General features: G+C 42.8%; 1 protein-coding gene across 1 annotated transcript in view; it reads right to left on the minus strand.

Annotated features, from left to right (window-relative positions):
• Positions 1-5835: 5835 nt before the first annotated feature.
• LOC120997517 (ephrin type-A receptor 3-like) overlaps positions 5836-14229 on the minus strand; it is a 294883-nt gene continuing 286489 nt past the window's right edge. The window contains exons 16-17 of the mRNA XM_040427598.1: positions 9442-9582; positions 5836-7291 (exon numbers count right to left, since the gene is read on the minus strand). Of these exons, the coding sequence (XP_040283532.1) occupies positions 7192-7291; positions 9442-9582 (241 nt within the window). The 3' untranslated portion in view covers positions 5836-7191. The remainder of the gene's footprint in view (positions 7292-9441; positions 9583-14229) is intronic.

Below are 14229 nucleotides of genomic sequence, written 5' to 3' on the forward strand. Positions count from 1 at the left end.
CTGTTCTAATATTCATAGGGACGGCGCGTTATTGGGGTCAGAAGTCATTCTCGGATGGTCTTTTCTAGAAATGATTCTTATGGACATGAGCTACATGTCACTTGTGGAAAAAGATTGATTGGGCACAGACTAATCCAGCGTGCATACAAATAGGGATTATTAACAAAATGAACAAAAATAATAAATGAGCAGCGTCATTTACGATTTATTTTAGTACATGCGCCTTTGAGAGCCATTGTTTATTTATTTTTTTCTATTCAGCTATATAAATTATTTCTGCGCCTTTTTTCTGTGATATGTGGGGCTTTATTTTTTTTTTAAATACTTTTTATCTTGTCTTTGTTTCAAAATATCCAGTCGAAACGGATGGGTATTTTTCCCATCAATGCCCGCTGTTTGCAGTTCCCTCCTAATGAAGGGGAAGAGGCTTAGAGGGGTTTTCAAATGTGTCTCAATTTATTGCTATGAATAAGAACAGTTTTTATGTCCTCATCACATAAGCGTAATTTGGCTGCTCACAACAGCGTATAACAAAGTTATTTGCGCGACACGTTTGAGCTACAGTTTTTGATGAGTTGTAAAATAATGGTGTTAAAATAATAACTCACTGGTTCAAACACTCTCTGCTCCCTGGCAGGCTTTAAAGAGGACCTTTCACTAGAATAAAACATCTAAACTAACTATACAGACATGTAGAGCGGCGCCCAGGGATCCCCCTGCACTTACTATTATCCCCAGGCGCCGCTCCGTTCTTCTGTTATATCCTCCGGTATCTTCATAGTTAGGCTCCTGCCGGGGTCTCCTTCTCCCATGCTGTAGCGCTGGCCAATCGCAGCGCTCAGCTCATAGCCTGAGAGGCTTTTTTTTCTCTCAGGCTATGAGCTGAGCGCTGTGATTGGCCAGCGCTACAGCATGGGAGAAGGAGACCGCGGCAGGTTCCCCTGGGTGGAGCCTAACTATGAATATACCGGAGGCTATAACGGGAGAACGGAGCGGCGCCCGGGGATAACAGTAAGTGCAGGGGGATCCCTGGGCGCCGCTCTCCATGTCTGTATAGTTAGTTTAGATGTTTTATTGTAGTGAAAGGTCCTCTTTTAAGACCGCAGAGGCATGTTACGGCAGCAGCCAGTCACTGGCCTCAGCAGTCTTGTGCTGTATACTGCTCAGGCCAGTGACATCCTGCAGTGGTCACATGTGGTATGCAGGCATCTCATTGGCTGCAGTGGTCACATGACCTGCATCAAACTGGATGTTGACGTGGGGAGAGCAGTGACCCCCAGAGCCAGCAGGGTTCCAATGGAGCTGGAACCCAGCCGGCAGGGATCAGCTCACTATAATTACCACCACAGGTCCAGCCAAGCTGTGGAGTCTGTAGAGCAGCTCTAAAAAAAAGTGAACAACCCTTTAATGGGGTTGCCGCCCCCAAAAAATCACCTTTTTTGCAATTCATTGCCTCGTTTCCGAATTCTTAAAAGGGATTGTCCATCAACATAAAATGTTGTTTGGATGTTTTGCAAAACTCAATTAATTAGACTTTATAATATAATTTAATTATGAAATCTGGATCAATATCCTGATTTCAGACTCCTTCTCCTGGTCCCAGAACTTCAATATCCGAATTAGTTCCAACACAGGCAGAAAGCTATGTCTGGTGCTTCTGTAGATATTAATGTAGCAGCAAGGAGCTTTTTTGAAAAGCCAGTCAGGCCATTTTAGGGGGGGGTCCACAGAGTACGAGACCCCCCTTCTTGTGATCAGTGGGAGTCCCAGGGGTAGGAAATGCCTTAGGTATTTCAGCACCATGGATAGCGTCCTGGACAGCTCTGCCAGATTGGGTGTCTGTGTCACAGTAGTGTAAGGCTTCCTTCATTTATGGGTTAAAAACCATTGCTTTTATAAATGGAATATGATTTCTTATTTTGTTACAGAAAATGAAAGTTTAGAACATAAGTATGAAGGCAAATGAGATTGTATTAAAGATGGAAATTGCAGAAGAGCATAGACTCAGGTCATTCCTGTCACTTTTCTCCTGGAGCCTGTATGATTAAAATGCTGAGTTAATAACGGTGAATAATTTGGCCAAATGTGGGGTAGATTTCCTGTGCGGATTCCACTTTGCGCCAAACTGCAGTGCAATGCAAACCAATGAGATTTCACCCATTCCATTCACATTTTAGAGAAGAAAAATCAGCAGATTTTTTGGCTGACTGAGGATCCTATAGCTGTCAGGGCATGCTGGGAGTTGTAGTTTCACAGCAGCTTGTAGAGCCACAGGTTGGACACCACTGCTTTAAATTCATTGCACGCTATGGCACTTAGTTCCATTGTCTTCTTTCTCAAATATCCTTATCTTTCTTATCTCCATTTACAAAATAAGAAAACAGAAGATAACAGATCGTAGATAAGGCCCATTCTAATACTAATGGGAAATGTTCATCAAGGCACCAGATTTATACTGAATTGTCGCAGAACAATGATCATAGCGTCATGTGTATTGATGTGCGTAAAAAGATAAATATGAGAGAGATAGATAGATAGATATGAAATAGATACATAGATAATAGATAGATAGATAGATAGATAGATAGATATGAGATACCGTAAGTGGGGGGGGGAATGGCAGTGCGTCTTATGGAGCGAATGCTGCCATATAACACTGATACATCGCCGGCCGCGATGCTGCACAGCGCGCCGGAGATGTATCAGCGGGGAGGGAGGAGGGGCTGGGGGCCGGCAACTGTTATTGGAATGGCAGCGGGGCCCGGTGCAGTCACTGTATTCTATTACACCGGGCTCCGCTCACTGTAGTATTCATATGTAACCTGTAGGCATGGGAGCTTTGTTAAACTGTAGAAATCCTCTGAAGCAGTATCGCAATCCACATAGTACTCACTCGAAACTCCCGTAGCAGGCAGGTCGGGCGGCAGCGTAACATCACTCACTACGTCACGCGCCTGCTCCGCCTGCTTCATTCATAAAGTGGAAGGAGCAGGCGCATGACGTAGTGAGTGATGTTACGCTGCCACCCGGCCTGCCTGCTACGGGAGTTTCGAGTGAGTACTACGTGGATTGCGATACTGTTTCAGAGGATTTCTATAGTTTAACAAAGCTCCCATGCCTACAGGTTACATATGAATACTACAGTGAGCGGGCCCGGTGTAATAGAATACAGTGACTGCACCGGCCCCACTGCCATTCCAATAACAGTTGCCGGCCACCGCCCCCTGTAATGGGGGTCATTCACTATTTACACAGAGACACTGTTATGGGGGGAATCTGTGGATGACACATATATAGCATAAGATGCTATATATGTGTCATCCACAGATCCCCCCCATAGCAGTGTCATCCACAGATCCCCCCCATAACAGTGCTATCCACTGATGCCCCCATAACAGTGTCATCCACAGATCCCCCCATAGCAGTGTCATCCACAGATGCCCCCATAACAGTGCCATCCACAGATGTCCCCATAACAATGTCATTCACAGATCCCCTCCATAAGTGTCATCCACAGATCCCCCATAATAGTGTCATCCACACCCAACATTAGTTCAAAACCCACCAAAAGCACACCTTTTGGTTAAAAATTTTTTTTCTTATTTTCCTCCTCAAAAACTAGGTGCGTCTTATGGGCCGGTGCGTCTTATAGGGCGCAAAATACGGTAGATTAGATAGATAGATAACAGATAGATAGATAGATAGATAGATAGATAGATAGATAGATAACAGATAGATATGAGATAGATAGATAGATAGATAGATAGATAGATAGATAGATATGAAATAGATAGATAGATAGATATGAAATAGATAGATAATAGATAGATAATAGATAGATAGATATATAGATAGATAGATTAGATAGATAGATCCCCGATCATTGCCTGATCGTTGAGTGGAGGGGAGGGCTGCATTTACCTGTAGCAATCATCCCCTCTGTATTGCTACTGAGGTCATTCGTCTCCATTCAGATTGACTGTGTTCTGCTAGCAGATCCCTGTTGTCACAGGGCAATGTGCTGCCAGCAAATGATAATTTTATGTGCATTAAGGATGCAATCTTGTTCCTCAGGGGATCAGCGACACCTTTACACAGGACAATTATCAGAAAAGAGCCTTCATACAAACTTGGTTGCCCCAATCCTTGGCTCATGTGAAATGGCTTTAAAGAAAATGTATCACCTATCGGGGACATATATTAAGACTGGCGTTTTCCACACAGGTCTTAAGTCCCTCTGTGCTGGTGGAGGAAGCACCAAAGTTATGTAGAGGTGCAGGCATTTACATAAGTTTGGTGTTTCCTCTAGCAGGCCATAATCTACACCAGCTCTCTTGCTGGCGTAGATTTAAGCATTTTCCAACGCCAAAAACTGAAGTGGAAAAGGATAAATAAGCGGGGCCTGCTGGCCCGCCTGCTTCCCCACCCACTCTACAACCCCATTTCTCGGCACTTTGGAAAAGTGGCGTGAGCGGGGAAAAGTCGCAGATGTTGCTGCAAAATGGCAAATGTCCCCCTATGTTTTTTTTCTGCCAATTTTTGTATTGAAAACTACAGGAGCTGTCATCTTGCCTGAGCCTCTTTTAACAGCATTAAGATATATGATTTGCAGCAGCCATAGACACAATACTCTGGAGAGGATACATTGGCCACTATACAGGGAAGGACTAGATAAAATGTATATATATGTCATTTCCAACACGGCTTAATCCTGTGATGGCTAACCTCCGGCACTCCAGCTGTGGTAAAACTACAACTTCCAAGATACACACTTGCTTGGCTGTTCTTAGAACTCCATAGAAATGAATGGATCATGCTAGGAGTCGTAGTTTCACCACAGCTGGAATGCCGGAGGTTATCCATCAAAGGGCCTTAATATTTACATCAGCCGTGATGCATAGGATGGATTCAATTTGCAATTAATCTTGACAGATCCCATTCACAAATTCAAGATTCAAAATTGCCAGGGAAGGTCCAAAGGTGTCATACACATTAGATATAAGTCAACCAAATTCACAGTTTTTGGTGAAACCAGCCAACTTTGTAATGTGTATGGGGGTGCCCAATCCTTCGATAAGCTGCTGCTAGAGGATTTGACAGCAGCATATTCCTCTTTCCCAAACAAAAACACATGGAGGAGTCAGGAGGAAAAGCTATTGGCTAAAGTGTAATGACACCTTAAAGGGGTTGTCACAGGAAAAATATTTTTGCCATTTTCAAACCAGCCCCTGGATCTGAATACTTTTCTACTTGCATGTCATCAAAAAATTCTATATAAATTTATATAAAGTATAACAAATGTTTTACTAAGTAATAAATAATGTATCTGTAGAGCGCCACCTGCTGTTTTTTTTTCTTATATCTCTGTCCACCTCACTGAGATGGTTGCACATGCTCAGTTACACCCTTCAACTGCTTCCTGAGCTGTGACAGGGAGAAATCTGCAGCAGAAAGGACACACACCCTGAGCTGCAAGGTTGATATAAATCTAGCAGAGCAGTGACTGCAGAGATATCTGGATCCATGTGAGGTACAGGGCTGGTTCTAGCTTTATTAGAAAGAGACTGTCATGTACTATATGATCTCTGATTTTCATTTTTTCACAGTAATCATACAAAACAAGCAAAGACAACTCATATTATCAGTGCATATCGTCATCACGTAAATAACTAGTCCATCTTGGCCTCCAGTATATGGTTCTTTTGATTATTGTTCTTTTATTAACATTCAAAAGAGAGATATATACATATGTACAATATATAGAGACTTATATATAAAACATCCCACATTGGTACAGGTGTGTATTGTACAAGTTTTTTTCTTTCGATACTAGGTGAACTTTTTGGCTCTGGGTTTGATGCTAACAGTTCTTCAGTTGGTGTGGGGGAGCATGGGACAGATTCTGATCTACTGCATTTAGGTGGAAAGGTTGTATCCTGCAATCGACGCTTCCATGGAGGTCATCGAGGACACAACGCTTACTTATGGCACACAAAATGAACACAACATTGTGTACAACAAAGGAGAGCTGTGCTACAATGTATTAGCTTTACAGACTTCCTCTACATATATGTACAAATTCGAATTTCATTTCCATGGACAGGACGGAGTCACAAACAAAACAATGTCGCTGCAGCTGGTCACACAATACTTTATCATTTTTCTGGACGCACAAACCCTGGCACTTTTTTGTTTATGAAAAATAAAACTTTGCCACAAAGGCAAATAAATAAATAAATAAAAACTGCAACCTTTCTATGACACGAGCCGGGTTTGAAATTTGTCGAATTCCCCATCTATGGACGTGGGTAGAAAATGGAAGCACTGAAACTTAGACAATCAATCACAAAGGCTTTGCGAAGAGCTGAGATATCCTTGCAACTTGACAAACACAACCGTACGCAAAATGCATTGATGATAGGACCTCTTTTCATGTGCACCGTGGTTCCTTTCTACTAGTAAAGGAATGGACTATCAATGCAATACAAATGCTACATAGATTTTATTGGGTTTCATGACAATGCGGTTGGACAGAGCAGACGTGATGACTACAAACCAGAATCTATGCACTGTTCATTGAGGAAGACGCCAAGATAGATGCAATTCTAAAGCATTCTGGCAGAGAGAGGTTGAATTATTGGCTACAATTTCTATTAGGTTGAATGGATAGGATGTTCAGAGGATGAAGAGGTTTAGTTGTGTCATCTGCCTGCTGAAGAATTATGACCTAGGCGGTATATACCCTCAGGAATATCTGTAAGGAGCATCATAGTATTCACGTAGATTGGATCCATTCGCCATCACCCTTGTGGGAAAAAATCGAGACCCTATCATAATCAGTCCAATAACATTTTCCATAACATAGAAAATATTGTTACTTGAAACCACTGCCTTTAACACAGACAATTTCCACTATATTTGACCATCAACAATCACTCGGCCTAAAGTTTTGACACTGTGTTATGTTGCTTGTAGTTTTCATAGATATTTCTCCATCCAAAATACCTATCCAAAGGCACCGTAGGCCAAAGTCGGACGTTGTTCCCATATATATACCTTGAGATTGAGTATCATTTCCTGCAGTAGTTGTATTATTGGAAGGTCAACGGTGACATCCACAGCTTAGATTATACTGCCTCCGGTAGTGCACAGTACATCCCTTTACAGGACGTGTTAAACACCAGGGTGCCGTTAGATTTGCACATGCGTTCCTAATGCCTGGAGGTTCTGTATGCTGGATAGGATTTTTTTCTGATGGCCTGCTAACGTGATGCCCATTTTGGTGAGTTCACTGAAAAATAAAACACATGAAAATACATTATCAATGTTATTAATGCCTACATAAACAGCGGAGTCACATTATTACTTTCAAAGTCGGCAGTGTGTAGCCATGTGTCGTGAGCTGGCTTGGTGGGTCTGTAGGATGTGCGATAGAAACAAGGGATATGTGTGCAGAAAGCCTGTCATGGTTAAAAGAGGCAGTTTATCACAGTTGCTAAAAGGGATGATTATCAGCTTTCTGGTCAAGAATGGCAGTATTTATGAAACTGCACAGTTTGTGAACTGTACAAACGGCACCATTGTGAATAAGCGACGTGAAAACTGCTGAGCACCACGTGCCAATGATGTGAGAGGTTATCATCAGCTATGAAGTTACGATATTACGATATGGTAGACACGCTACACTGGAGCAGCTCACCTCCAAAATGCACCAGAGGGCTACCAAACGTGTCTAAAACAACAATTCAGCTAATCCTACTGCGTAAGGGACTCTGAAGCAGATGGATGGTTACTGCACCTTTGCTAACAAAGTTGCAGCAGAATAGGCTTCAATTTTCGCAGCAGTATAGGAATTGGACCTCCATTGATGGGCAAAGGGTTGCCTTCTCCTATGAGTCATTTTTCTTCTTCATCGAACGGATGGACGTTCGGCAAGAAACATAAGAGAACAAACACCCTGCAACAATTGCTGGAAGAACATAAGCTGGTGGTGGCAGCTTTATGGTCTGGGGAAGGTTTATGTGGCTTTCTCTGGACCACTCATCTATGTGGAAGACACTCTCAACTGATTTCGGTATGAATCCATCCTTGCAGATCACATACGCCCATACATACTGATTTCCTTTCCTGGGACAGATGGTATCTTCCAGAAAGACAATGCAACATGTCTCACAGCTAGAAAAGTCCAACGATGTTTGGAAGAGCATGACCAAGATTTCCAAGTACTACCTTGGAACCCTAATTCTCCAGACTTGAATCCAATTGAGCATCTCTGGGAGCACCTCAATCATCGCGTTCACTCTATAAATCCTCCTCCACGCAGCCAGTTACTCTGTATATTAGCTGGTGATCATAATAATATGACTCAACTGTGTATGTATTGTGCAGCGAAGATAAAAAAGGTAATGGGTAGCAAGATGATACAGGGCACAAGAGGTGCCGGCAATGAACATTCATCTATAATGTTAAGTGGCAAAATGCAGAAATGATCAAATATAAAAATATTTAAAAGGGACACAATCTTTTAAAACTGGGTTACATAATGTGTAGATATTTAGACATTAGAATATGTGTTATGTGTCATGGACCTAGGACTTGATTAAAGGGGTTGTCCAGCCAATTAAAAAAAAATGAAATTAATTATTTTTTTTCCGAAGTGCGTAAAATAATAAAAATAAGTCTTGTTCACCTTAGCGACCATTGGTCAGTGTGGTGGCCACCTCAGCCAGTGATTGTCTGAGAGGTCATTGACTGTGTATCAAGAGGGACCAAGAAGTAGAGACCAGTGAGGGATGGGGAAGCATCGCAGCGGGAGCTGCAGTGGATCAGTAGGGTGAGTCTAGTTTACTTAATATTTTACATCATTCTGAGTTTGTTTTAATTTTTTTAAATGTATCCAATGTACAAGCTCTTTAAAGGGCATCTGTCAGTAGATTTGTACCTATGAAACTGGCTGACCTGTTGCATATGCGCATGGCAGCTGAAGGCATCTGTGTTGGTCCCATGTTCATATGTGCCCGCATTGCTGCGAAAAATTATGTTTTAATATATGAAAATGAGCCTCTAGGAGCAACGGGGGCGTTGCCCTCTCTCTACAACTGCCACGTCCACACCAATTTAATAGACAGAGACAGGTGTGATTACATTTACACTGGTCCTGTCAATCAAACTCAAGAGGGTGCAGCAGTTGTAGAGAGGGAGTAGAGGCTCTAGGAGTATTGGCAACGCCCCCATTGCTCCTAAAGGCTCATTTGCATATATTAAAACATCATTTTTCTCAGCAATGTGGGCACATAGGAACATGGGACCAACACAAATGCCTTCAGCTGCCAAGTGCACATGAAACAGGTCAGCCAGTATCATAGGTACAAATCTGCTGACAGATGTCCTTTAAGACACAGGCGCAGTATTGGTAATGACATACAGTATAACAAGCTTCACCTGTTGCTAAGGTACAAGACAGAATCTAGGGTCACGTATCCGGCCATTGTGAAGTGTTCTATATACTGGGTCATCTTGATAGCCTCTAGCCATTCTTCCACACTAGTCACTGTAAATGCTTCCTGCATGTTTGGGTCTTGCCTGGAAATGAAACAAGGAAAAATGGAATTTAAGTTTATTGGCATTTATTAATGTACGATAATAATAAAAATATTGAAAAATACAAATTCAGCAGTGGTACCATAGAAGGATCATCATACAAAACAACCTTCATAATGTAATTGTGGCTGGCATAAAACTCTACATTGTTCTTGATGAGAAAAGCTCCACCAAATGTATGTTTATTCTACTCTTCACAGCCCATACCTGGACTGGTGCCTTCAACAGTTTAGCATGATCAAAAGCAGAGGAAGACTTAATGTAGCCCTGGGAATAAAACTAAAAATGGCCCATCCAAATTGACAGAAAGTGGGAACAACACAAGTAGGTGGGTTCAGCCATACCATTTGCACTGCAGGAAGCAAGCAGCTTCTAGCCTCGGGCCTGAGATGTCTGTGCCATTTGTACACTGCCTCATAGGCTTCAAGTCTAGGGGCCTGTTTCCTATGAGGGTGAACATAAGGGCAGCCATGTGTAATGGTGATCCAGTTGAATTCATTAATTAATGTTGATAGCATCAAATCGTTACATACCCAGTGGCCTTAGGAGGGCTTGAGTAACCCCTTGGGTATCAGTTCAATGGGAAATTTCCCTGTAGGGTCTATAGCCAGTCCACCCCTGGTAAAATGTGTTGACAGACTCCCTTTAAGTCAGTGCAAACTTAAACTATAGAGTTTCAGAACATACAGAAGAAACTAATTAAGTCATTATTGTGCAGGAAGTGGTAGGGAGGCTCAGTGTTTAGCACTGTTCCCTTATAGAACTTGGTTGAAATCCTGCCCAGCACAATATCTGCAAGGAGTTTACGTAGATGTTCTCTATGTTTCATGTGAGTACTGTACTTTAGTTTCCTCCTACGCTTCAAAAATATACTGAGAGGTTTACTTTCTATGCAATTGGTCCAAATCGGGCTAGTACAATGGTCATAATAAGAGATTTTAACTTCCCAGACATTTTGGTCATAGTTCTGCCTCAACCGCAAAGGGGAGAAGATTTCTCAACTTGCTGCAGGACCATTTTATGGGCCAGTTTGTAGAAGCTCCCACTAGGGGCGATGCTCTGTTGGATCTGGTTATTTCTAATGATGCAGAGCTTGTTGGTAATGTTACTGTTTGAGAAACACTAGGTAATAGTGACCACAATATAATCATATTCCCCCTAAACTATAAGAAGCAAACTCTGTCAGGCAGAGCAAAGACACTGAATTTGAAAAAGGCTAATTTCCTTGGGTTGAGGGCAGGGCTTCAAATCTACATTGAGTAATTGCACTGAAAAATATATTCCTTTAGGTAACTAGTATAAACGGCTAAAATTAACCCCCCCCCCCCCATGGCTTACAGCTACTGTAAAAAGGGCAATAAGAGACAAAAAAGGGCATTTAACCACTTCCCGCAACTGTAACGCCGAAAGGCGTCATTGCGGCGGCTCCCCCAGGCTACGCTAACGCCAATTGGCGTCATCTCGCGTGAGCCGAGATTTCCTGTGTCACAGGAACGGAAGGTAAGAGAGTTGATCTCCAGCCTGCCAGCGGCGATCGTTCGCTGGCAGGCTGGAGATGTGTTTTTTTTAACCCCTAACAGGTATATTAGACGCTGTTTTGATAACTGTCTAATATACCTGCTACCTGGTCCTCTGGTGGTCCCCTTTGTTTGGATCGACCACCAGAGGACACAGGTAGCTCAGTAAAGTAGCACCAAACACCACTACACTACACTACACCCCCCCTGTCACTTATTAACCCCTTATTAGCCCCTGATCACCCCATATAGACTCCCTGATCACCCCCCTGTCATTGATTACCCCCCTGTCATTGATCACACCCCTGTAAAGCTCCATTCAGACGTCCGCATGATTTTTACGGATCCACTGATAGATGGATCGGATCCGCAAAACGCACACGGACGTCTGAATGGAGCCTTACAGGGGCGTGATCAATGACTGTGGTGATCACCCCATATAGACTCCCTGATCACCCCCCTGTCATTGATTACCCCCCTGTCATTGATAACCCCCTGTAAAGCTCCATTCAGACGTCCGCATGATTTTTACGGATCCACTGATAGATGGATCGGATCCGCAAAACGCACACGGAAGTCTGAATGGAGCCTTACAGGGGCGTGATCAATGACTGTGGTGATCACCCCATATAGACTCCCTGATCACCCCCCTGTCATTGATTACCCCTCTGTCATTGATCACACCCCTGTAAAGCTCCATTCAGACGTCCGCATGATTTTTACGGATCCACTGATAGATGGATCGGATCCGCAAAACGCACACGGACGTCTGAATGGAGCCTTACAGGGGCGTGATCAATGACTGTGGTGATCACCCCATATAGACTCCCTGATCACCCCCCTGTCATTGATTACCCCCCTGTCATTGATCACACCCCTGTAAAGCTCCATTCAGACGTCCGCATGATTTTTACGGATCCACTGATAGATGGATAGGATCCGCAAAACGCATACGAACGTCTGAATGGATCCTTACAGGGGCGTGATCAATGACTGTGGTGATCACCCCATATAGACTCCCTCATCACCCCCCTGTCATTGATCACACCCCTGTAAAGCTCCATTCAGATGTCCGCATGATTTTTACTGATCCACTGATAGATGGATCGGATCCGCAAAACGCACACGGACGTCTGAATGGAGCCTTACAGGGGCGTGATCAATGACTGTGGTGATCACCCCATATAGACTCCCTGATCACCCCCCTGTCATTGATTACCCCCCTGTCATTGATCACACCCCTGTAAAGCTCCATTCAGACGTCCGCATGATTTTTACGGATCCACTGATAGATGGATCGGATCCGCAAAACACATACGGACATCTGAATGGAGCCTTATAGGGGGGTGATCAATGACAGGGGGGTGATCACCCCATATAGACTCCCTGATCACCCCCCTGTCATTGATTACCCCCCTGTCATTGATCACACCCCTGTCATTGATCACTTACTCATTGATCACAGTACTTAATTGGCTAACTATAAATATGGTCCAAGATAAGCTAAATAAGGTAAATGTGAACAAGGCTCCAGGTCCAGATGGATTACACCCAAGAGTGCTTAAATAGCTCAGATCAGTCATTGCTGTGCCCCTGTTTATAATTTTTTTAAGATTCTCTAGGTACTGGTACAGTGCCAAGTGATTGGCGCAAGGCAAACGTGGTACCCATATTCAAAAAAGGATCTATGTCCTCCACAGGTAATTATAGACCAGTTAGTTTAACTTCTGTTGTGGGAAAAATGTTTGAAGGACTCTTAAGGGACTATATACAGGAGTATGTGACTGTAAATAATATTATAAGTGATAACAAACATGGGTTTACCAAGGACAGAAGTTGTCTGACTAACCTGATTTGTTTTTATGAGGAGGTGAGTAGTAGCCAGGACAGAGGGGCGGCTGTGGATGTAGGGTTTCTGGATTTTGCAAAGGCTTTTGATACTGTCTCTTATAGACGCTTAATAAGTAAAGTAAGGTCTCTTGGCTTGGAAAGTATAGTTTGTAATTGGATTGAAAACTGGCTGAAGGACCGTGCCCAGAGAGTTGTGCTCAATGATTCCTATTCAGAATGGTCCCAGGCTATAAGTGGTGTACCCCAAGGTTCAGTGCTGGGCCCTTTATTATTTAATTTATTTATTAATGATATTGAGGATGAGATTAATAGCACTATTTCTATTTTTGCAGATAACACTAAGTGTGTAGAACTGTACAGTCTATGGAAGATGTCCATAAACTACAAGCTGACTTGAACACTCTGAGTGATTGGGCATCAACTTGGCAAATGAGGTTCAATGTAGACAAATGTAAAGTTATGCATCTTGGTAGTAATGATCTCCATGCACCATATGTCCTAGGTGATGTAACACTGGGAGAGTCACTTATAGAGAAGGACTTGGGTGTCCTTGTGGATGGTAGATTAAATTACAGCATATAACGTCAATCAGCTGCTTCTAAGGCTACCAGAATATTGTCATGCATTAAACAAGGCATGGACTCACGAGCAGGGATGTTATACTACCACTTTACAAAGCATTGGTGCGGCCTCATCTGGAATATACAGTTTAGTTCTGGGCACCAGTCCATAGAAAGGACGCTCTGCAGCTGGGAAAAGTACAGAGGAGAGCGACTAAGCTGATAAGGGGCATGGAGGGTCTTAGTTATGAAGAAGGATTAAAAGAATTACATTTATTTAGTCTTGAGAAGAGACGTCTAAGGGGGGACATGATTAGCCTATACAAATATATAAATGGGCCATACAATAAATACAGTGAAAAACTGTTCCATGTAAAATGCCCTCAAAAGACAAGGGGGCACTGCCTCCGACTGGAGAAAGAAAATGTCAGTCTCTAGAAGCGTCAAAGCTTCTTTACTGTAAGAACTATGAATCTGTGGAATAGACTTTTGTGGTCACAGCAGGAACAGTGGACAGTTTTTTAAAGGGTTTAGATGAATTCTTAAAAGCAAATGACATTAATGCTTATGAAAATGTGTAGAAATCTGAGTCTCACTTCCTTCTGGGATTCGCATCCCCACCTATCCCTTGGTTGAACTTGATGGACTTATTTTTTTCAACTGTATTAATTATGTAACTATGTAAAATAAAATGACAACCT

Source organism: Bufo bufo, chromosome 4 (genome assembly GCF_905171765.1).
Source record: "Bufo bufo chromosome 4, aBufBuf1.1, whole genome shotgun sequence".
NCBI classification, from domain to species: domain Eukaryota; kingdom Metazoa; phylum Chordata; class Amphibia; order Anura; family Bufonidae; genus Bufo; species Bufo bufo.